Here is a 9,307-nt window from a genome sequence, read left to right as displayed (position 1 = left end):
GGGCTTTCCTGGCCATAGGCACAGTGGGGATTTCCCTAGAAGACACTCGGTTCAGTGACTGACAGGCTTCACCCTGTACTTGCAGACGTTTTGCATCGCAGGCCGGTCTGCAGCCCGTTCACATGGCATATCTGACACACTCAGGAATTTTTTTAAACGTTTCTGCAGAGCAGATGACTTTGCTCTTTTCCAGGTTACTCCTACAGTGCACTGTGGATGAAGCTCTAGTGATTTCTAAGAGGAGCAGGAGTTATTTTCCACCATTTAGCCCTCGCACCTAAACACTATTGTCTTCATTTGAACATGCTGTTGATAAGCTGCACTTCATACAAAGTACCACAGACAATACTGGAAAACAGGAAAAAGGGGTGGAAGTGATGAAAGGACAGTCAGGACACAGTGAGGGGGAAAGAAATAAAGAAAACACGTTACCTGTGTTATTCTTTTTAAAGAATTGGCTTACTGCTACAGCAGCATTAATGTTTGCAACCTCTCTGTATTCAGACAGCAGATAATTGCTATGGTTGGTACCACCTTTCGCTACCACCCCATTCACTGCCCATCCCACCCACTACCACTCACATTCACTTCTTCCTTGTAACTGCTTATTACGGTCAAATACTGTTATCAATAAACAAACGCATTAACCACAGAAGCCTCTGTCCTTTACATACGTATCTGTACCTTCTGTCATAAGCCACTTTCATTTAAGCATCTACTACCTCACGCAGGGGTCTACTTTTACAGAATTGGAAGTAATAGTTTGATTCACAATAAAGCAAAACTTATAGCACCTACCATGTGACGTAGCTCCAAACTGCAACCCTGGGCTTTGCCCATTCCGACAGCACTGAACTGTCTGTGAAATAGCTGAACACATCCACATGAGAGCACCTGGAGAGCTGTGAAGCCTCTTCCTGTGCTTGAAACAAGCTCAACAGTTTACACCAGCACCAAGGAGTCTGGTCACTCACGTAATCAACGCTAAAGCTGCGTTATCTAAAAACATTACTTATTCCTTCAAGAATTTCCAAACTTCACAGGTAGTTTAGGACAGACTCAAACTGGTGTAAATCTGAGCTACAGTTGGAAACTGACCGTATTTTGTTTACGGAAAGCGATTCTATCACTGTAAATGCCTGGTAAAAGCAATTGAGAACAGTCATTGATCACCACCATCAAATAACCTATCACAGAAATTCCACATGGACACCAGCTATTCAGGAAGTACCAGGCATTCTACAGAGTTGAATTTCAGAAACAAAATCCAAACATTTCCAGAGAAATTACACTTGTAATAATATTTATAACTTAATCTTTAATCAAGTGCTTACTCTTCGCTTCTAAAGGTTACAGAGGAAATTGCAGTAACTGAGACAAGCTTCTTTTATTGAATTCCTTTGACTAGAAACAAATGGGGTTTCAGTGAACACTAGAACCTGTTCCCAGTAGAGACCCTACTTTTTACATAACTTCGCACATTCCAGAAGGATTTTAAAGCCTGAATTTCCTCTGTATCATCTTATTCTCTGTTGAAGGACTTCCACTTCTCAGTGAATTCAACAAAGTAGCCAGTTTTAATCTCAGGACATCTCCAGAGTTTGGAAATAAGCACAGAAATTGGACTAACAGAAACCCAACACAGCAAAGCTGTAACCCACAAAAGTGGGGGGAAAATACTTCTTCTTTGTCTCAGTTGAAATTCCGTTTGGAACAGTTGGAACAGTCCTGTGACATCTTCTGGCTGTGAGCAGGTAACTGACAGTGCCGCAGCACACCTTCCACGAGCCCTGCATGAGAACACGAGTGGTACAAGCAGTTGTGAACTCTGCAGCAGTTGTAGGGGTGGCCAGCACCTTCGTGAGACCAAGCAGGACGCAGATGTGAACTGACTGCATGTCACAGCCCAGCTGCACGCTCGTCCCAACCACGATCCCTGATCACACAAGGAGATTGCAGTGTCCCCCATGCGCCATTTTGACCTTTCAAAACTACAGAGGGGGAAACTTCTCACATTCTCTGCAAGAAGAGGACTCGCCTGCTCCACTGCAAGTTTTCTTCCTAAGAAACCAAAGCCCCGAGGCACTTGAGTAACCAAAGCTTCCACATAAAAGAACCTGGGAGCTAGAGCCCGTTGGTACACAAAACCTGGTAGTAAAGCTACTGTTCAGTATTTGCTTACAAACAACTCAGACAAGCCGGACTTCAAAAGCTAACCCTCAAACACAGAACAGATGGGTCTACTTACATACAGGAGCCTACAGGAACAGTTTAACCTAATACTTTATTTTAACCTAGAATACAGTCTTATTCCCCCCAACACCTTCCATCGTGAGACTCACTCACCTGTGCTCAGTGTTGCAGTCTAAGCCAGCTTCTTAATGCTCTTATTTCCTAACACTTAAGTTACAGTTCTTCGTGGATTTTTTCATATGTCATTTTAAAAAACATTTACAATTATATTAACAAATTACTGTTCATTTAAATAAACACAAATTCAGTTTAAGTAGGTGCTACACAACTCTAAGCTAGCTTTTCTCACATGAAAAGCTGAACGTTAGGTATTCCAGACTAGAAGGCAGAACTTTCCAGAGGATTAAAGATACATGAGACCCAGATATAGCCATTACAAGTCATCAAAAAACACTTCAAACATATCCCAAAGGCTTCCTTCTACTTCACCTGCCCAAAGGTATCTTCACTCTCAATCCCATTGTTCCCCCAAGAAATCAAGCAGCCTGGAGACATCAACCAGCCTCACACAACACACACACTTGTTACTCACCTTTATTTACTACACCTTTTGAACATATACAACAGGTAGGAATGCTTATACTTTCGCCCATTTATAAACACTAAAGGCACTTGTGCTTTAGGATTAATGAAATGGGCAATTTAAACACTCTCTTAAGGAAGATGGAAGAGTGCATGGGGGGAGAGGGGAAACATCTGAAATACCTCTTCTGAAAAATCAATATCAGGCTGTAGATCCAGCTACAAGCTGTTCTGCTGCAACACTTGCAGAATTCCGAGGGCAGAGAAACCAGCGAGTGCTCCCAGGATCTAACTGTATTATCAGCATGTGGATACAGGATCTGCAGGTGCTGCAAAGCAACAAGCATTTCAAGTGACCTGAAATGCTGCTGACCTTGGCATAATTTACAGTGAACTGACTTATCCAAAATGGTCCTCACCCAACTTTGACAGAAATCAAATGTTATCCACATTCCTTTCTTCTTGCATCATCTTGCAAGGCAATAATGAGCAATCCAGTATATTGCTTAGCTCGAATTTCACCTAATTCCCAACATCTAATTTAAAAGCAAGGAGTTATTATATCCATTTCATTTAACGCAGCACATTCAGGGAATAGACATTTAACTGTTAAGAGAAATTTTCTTTTCATGAAATTTGAAAAAAATAAAATAAACAGCCCAAGTTAAACCTAGAAGCTTTGCAAAATTCCCCATATAAACCCCTGAGTAAGTCATTGTTCTACTATATTTCTTCACTAATAGAGCCAGAATCCAATTTAGACACAGCAATCCTTTAAAAAATACTGACATAGAGATTAAAGATAATCACCTGCAGATCCTTAAATTGTGCTGGTAAGTGTGAAACACAATGCACACTGCTCTGTAATGTGCCCATTGCCAGCATTGCTTCTCTTGCCTCAGGCATCCTCATGGTTTCCTCCAAGAAATAACTGGATAAAACTGACTTAGTGTCTTGCTTAGGAAATCACTGCCTATCTGCATCAGAGCCCAGGCAACAGGAAAACTCACTCAAGTAGAACACAGAAAAAGTGGAAAACTGCCACCATTTAACCCCAGCTGGCAACTGAGCCCCACAGAGCCACTGGCTCCTCCCCAGTGGGATGGGGAGAAAATTGGGAAAGTGAGAAAACTTGTGGGTTGAGGCAAAGACAGCTTAATGGGTAACACAAGGAATTCCTTCCCACTTCCCGTGCAGGCAGGTGCTCAGCCATCCCCAGCACAGCCGGGCTCCATCACACCTGACAGTGACTCGGGAAGGCAAACACCCTCACTCCGAACGTCCCCTTGTCACACGGCAGTTGATACCAACAGCCAAGGCCTCCAAAACCCCTGGACTTGGAGTTGGGGGTTTTTAACTATTTTTTTACCTATTACTTAATATTTACTATTTATTAATTTTAAACATTTTTGTTGCCCATTACTAAAGCAAATTTCACCTTTCCAAAAATCAACACCTCACACTGTAGATGCTTTCCAGTCTTAGGAGTTACATTCTTGATTAGTACTGTTGCTGCATCTTAGCCAGCTGTAACATCAGTACTTTAAAAGGCTCTTTGGATTTGTCTTGGATTTGCTTAGTTTGAATGTTTCGTAGGGATCTTCCCTCTGAGTAACATTATTGGTGTGGATTACTCCTGCCAGAGTCTCTTGATCCAATTCTGGTGGATATTGTTCCACCTCCCAGAATTACTGCTTCCTGCTCACAGCTCTCCACTTATGCTGGGTCTCACTTGCTGTGAGAGCTCCAGGATAAACTTGAGACTCATTTTGTATTTTGTTGATCAATAACAAAAAAGTCATTTCAGACTAACACAAAATGTCAGATGGAATAGGCTAAAGCAAAGCAAACAACTGCCCATCTAAATGCTAATTTACATGGGACATTTCCCTGGCGTTTGAGTACTGTGTTCCACTAACAGGTCAGGTTTGAGGGACTGGAAAAAGGTCATGAGACAAACAGCTTTAGCTGAGGAAAAAAATATCTCTCACTCCAAAAGTCTTAAAGGGGTTGATAAAACAAATGTTCCTAAATCAGCTTTTTCTAAACCTTCCATGCTCACCAGGCAGGACTTTTGCATTACTATTTGCATTAACTATGCAAAACATCCTTGTGGTTCACACGTCACAAGGGCAACTCGTACGCCATTATTCATCATTTTGAAGCTGTAACATCTTTTTTCCCCCTAATATACATTCTAGCAATTTTGTCCAAAACAATTTATCTCTATTGCATTCTGGCTCAGCATGGCACGTTCCTTTAAAGTAACAAGAGATTATCAGTTTATCCTGGGAACGCCTTTCCTACCGCGGTGCTTAGTATCAGCATAGTGATAAAACCCTCTTAAAATAGTTCTAGGATCCAGGCAACAATCAATTGTATGCAATATTCTTTCAATTTTTATTTGGCAAGGACTTTAGTGATTCCAGGGCTCTGAAGGCCAGGAACGAATGGTAGATTTAGGCTGAATTATTCCTGCCTTTGAAAGTTACAGCAGCCTGTACATAATGTCCTATCTCGACATCAACAGCCAGACTCTTTGGAACGTTAAACTGCTGTTTGATTTCCTGCAGAAAAAGTATTAGAAGCAAATACATTTAAAAAAACCACACTGCAATTCAAAACTGTGTAAACAAGGCCTTTAACAAAAATAGAAAATAATGTCTTTTTTCTATTGTCTCTGTAACAGATTTCCCACAGAGATGGGGAACTTTTTGCTCATACTAAAGCAGTTGCTTGATTTCACAATCTTTGATGAATGACAATAACTGTTCAAAATTAGAGACAAACACACCTTGCAGAGCCACAGCTTCTTATCCTACAAGAGCAGAACTATCCCAACCAGCAAGACATTTTCACAACATTTCAGCAGCAGTGTTTTAACAGCAGCAACAAAAGTAAATTATTCCCTGCCTACCTCCTCAGAAGTTGCATTTCCTCTTCAGCAGTCTAGGAACCCTGCCTACAGCAGCACGAGCACCTCTTGCAGAGGTAAGAAGGCTTCACCCCTCACTCCAAACCCTACGAGCCTTGGCAGGTTCAATGGATAATTTTTTAATCATTACCATGATTATTATTACTTGTAGGAATCCCACCAGATGGCAGCAGCATGTCTCCCCAGCAAAACAGGAGCACTTCTGCAAAGGACAGCTCCTTATTCTCAGAATGCACGCAAGACTACCAAAAATCAGCCGTAAAGTCTGAAACGTGGGGCACAAACTGAGTTTGTTGCTAGAACTCAAATCTGGGGGGGTTTCAACACTTTAAGAACACATTAATTGATGTGAAGCAGTGAATGCTTGAAGAGCAAACTGCTGTTTTCAGCAAATGAGGTACCCAACATGGTTCATGGTGAGATGCCAACCCAGGGTGCAGTTAAGCAAACCCGCAGGACCTGGAGGAAGGCACCGATACACCTCGTCCTGCTTCAGCAACTGCCCCCAACTGTCCCAGTTGAGAAGCACCAAGCTCTGGTGTTAACATGCACATGTCTACGTGAATGCACAACAAAACCAGATAAAAATATCAATTTCATGCTGATTGCTCGAGGGAGTCTTTTCTACTTTGCCAGCTTGGGCTAAGTTCACTTTTAAATCTACATGGATCCAAAGGAGGTAATGTGCCAAGGGGAGCTGATTTCAAATGTTAACGGTCATGAGATGAGCGAGGGCACAGTCTGTGTGTACAAACACCAGCAGCAGCAGCAGAAGCCTGCATGAGTTAATAATGAAAATGCTGAAGCATGATGCTTTGGCTCTTCACGAGTGAGAAACTCCAGCAGCACATTAGCTGCCCCAAAACATCATAAAGTACTGGACAAATGAACTAATGACAAATGCTAATTCAACTGCCAAGTCACAGTCTCTCTCAGTAAGTGAACGGGAAACTCAATACCACACGCCTCTGATTACTTCTTTGACGAGTTAAACTTCACTGCAGGGTGAGTTGTGTCTTTCTAGACAATGCAGTGACACATCCGAGCAGTGAGATGAAAGACTACTTCTTCAAATACTCAAACTGTCTGCAGAATAACATCCATCTCCCTCAGAAGCACAGATAGGAACTTCTCAGTTATCTATTAGTGCAAATACATGCTCAGAAAGAGACAGACAAGCAACAGAATCCTTATTCACAATCAGCTTAGGCCTTATGCTTCTCAAAATTCTGTGTTACGCTTCTACCAAAGCACACATTTTTCATGTCTAAGTCAATTTAAACTATAAATATCCAAATCGATGTTTCTGTTCGGTTGCATTATCTCATGTAGCTACAATTAAATTACACAGGCATTCTTTCACGTTTTAAATTACATCTAAAATTCAGTTTAATTATTGCTTACAGACCCTTGAACGCAGCCTGCATTCACCCACACAAGTTAATATGAAATGCCAGAGCCTCACGGTGACCACCGAGTTCAAATATAGGTGAGCAAAGAGGAACTCATCTCAACCAGCTACCTTCTCAGCCTGCAGCCTCGCAGCCGTACCGAAGGGGAGCTCCCTCCAAGCTTCTGCTTTTCTTTCATGTAACACCCTCCCCTTTCTTCCCCCCCCCCAGGCTGCAGTAAAAGCCACAGTCACAACTTTGCAAGCACAGTCCCACCAGTGGCAATCCCTGCTGGGGTGGAGGCAGGGCAGGGGGCTCGGATGGGTGACCACTTTCGGTACCTGGTGTCAGTCAAGAGCAGACCCTCCTTTCCACACTTCTTTTTTTCCCCTCAGCATTCTTAATGGCATTATATTTAAATATAAATATATATAAATATTTAAATGGACATTTAAATTGACCTTTTATTCTACTGAGTATTATGAAAGCAGATCTCTCTCTCTGCACCTTATTTTTTGGCAAAGAGAACTGACAAAATAAAGACCTAGGAAATCCATACTGGTAAACCACACGATAGCAAGGGCTGATCTTACATAACAAGCTAAATTTAAGCAAGCCTGTAACAATTAAGTTAAAAAAACTCCACACTTTATCCAAAAGATATCTGAACAGATGGAAATTTCTTCAGATAATTTCATACAGCAGATTCCTTGTCAGGTTTCATTCTTTTCCATCAACTTCTTAACACCGCACCACAGCAAGAACACAGCGGAGCTACCTGTGCAACAGCACCCCTGCGACCCTGAAAGCTTTGCATTTAAATTAACCCCCAGGGCCTTCTGCATTAAGGGACACAAGATCAACCACAACATTAACCTACCCCTGCTCTGTGCAGCTTGTTCAGCCTTCTTCAAGAACACGAGTTTATTACAGCACGATCTGGTTACGACTGACCAGCTTTAGTGGCTGGGGTGGAGAAAACTCTTCCGAGGCCTGTCCTGCAAAGCGCTTTGCCACCATATGCTGGCACAGGCTGCCAGCCCCACCACCTAACACCTCTCCCTCAGCAGAATTAAAGCTCAGGCTGTACCTAAAGCAAAGCTCCTCGAGTACCACAGAAAATCGTGTCGTGTGAGCGCTGTGGAAAGTTCTGCAGGGACACAACAGCCAGTGGCACACTTCAAACTTTGTGTTTGCGGTACAGGAAGTGTGCTGCAACACGCCTGCTCTCAACACCACCACGGAGGCAGCTCCACGCTTCTAATGAACATGTCAGAATACGGTAAACTGACAGCCATTTATAAAAAAATAGAGAGAGATATACATAAAAAATCACAGCAGTTTTGCTTCAGCGATCCGGAAGAGCAATAATTACATACACTGCATCAAAGTGGTCACAAAATACGTTAGAAAAGATTATGCTCCACTGAGCGAATCCTCTGAAGTAGGAAGGGGAAGACAAGGGCTGCAGGCAGTGCTACAGTGCGATGGAAAAACCCCATTTACATTTATGAGAGGAGAACAAAGTTCAGACATTCTGATTCGGGCAGCACACAGCACGCTACCGCAGGTCAAACTGTCTCCTAGACAAAGATCTTGACAGGTGACTGAAGAAGGAAGACATTTTCATACGCTTTTACTTTCTAACTCTTAAGTCAGGTGAAATCATATATTCTAATGCTCATGTGTTAACCTGAAATTTTAGGAAGCACAGCTTAGCTACACAGAATGCACATTCTAATAAAATGCATAAGAAGAACACGTTGCATTTGTCTCAGAGGAGAATGGTGGTGTGGCCTGTTAGTCAGAGGTTGCTCTTCACCACTCTAAACCTTCTTCTGCCAACAAAAACAAGTGAAGCCAACTTTCTAAGAACAGAGGAGAACCAGCAAAAAACTGTAGTAAGCAGCTTTCTGGTATTCTGATTCAAATGACAAAGCCAAGGATGAATTATGATCTGGTAAAAAATGAAAAGGAAAAAATCGGTTTGTTTTCGTTTTCTTTACTCACCAGACAACCCCAAAGGCTCCATATCCAATAGGTCTGTCCGGCTCAATGTCCAGTTGCTGCTGTGGATGTTGTGAGTGCTGATGATGGTGCGCTTTAACTGCAGCGGCTGCTGCAGCTTGTACCTGAGCTGGGGCTGCTGCAGCTGGTCCAGGGGCCTGGCCCGGTGCCGGTGATGGGAAATACGGCTGCTGCTGCC

The 9,307-nt window shown here is 42.6% G+C and overlaps 1 protein-coding gene across 1 annotated transcript in view; it reads right to left on the bottom strand.

Moving 5' to 3' along the window:
* NLK (nemo-like kinase) overlaps positions 1 to 9,302 on the bottom strand; it is a gene marked incomplete at its 5' end in the record, with an annotated part of 40,579 nt that extends 31,277 nt beyond the window's left edge. The window contains one exon of the mRNA XM_010021039.1: positions 9,112 to 9,302. Within this exon, the coding sequence (XP_010019341.1) occupies positions 9,112 to 9,302 (191 nt within the window). The remainder of the gene's footprint in view (positions 1 to 9,111) is intronic.
* Positions 9,303 to 9,307: the final 5 nt, after the last annotated feature.

The sequence above is a fragment of the Nestor notabilis genome, unplaced genomic scaffold (genome assembly GCF_000696875.1).
Source record: "Nestor notabilis isolate BGI_N333 unplaced genomic scaffold, ASM69687v1 scaffold21800, whole genome shotgun sequence".
Classification (NCBI taxonomy): Eukaryota; Metazoa; Chordata; class Aves; order Psittaciformes; family Psittacidae; genus Nestor; species Nestor notabilis.
This window is presented reverse-complemented; position numbering and strand designations above follow the sequence as displayed.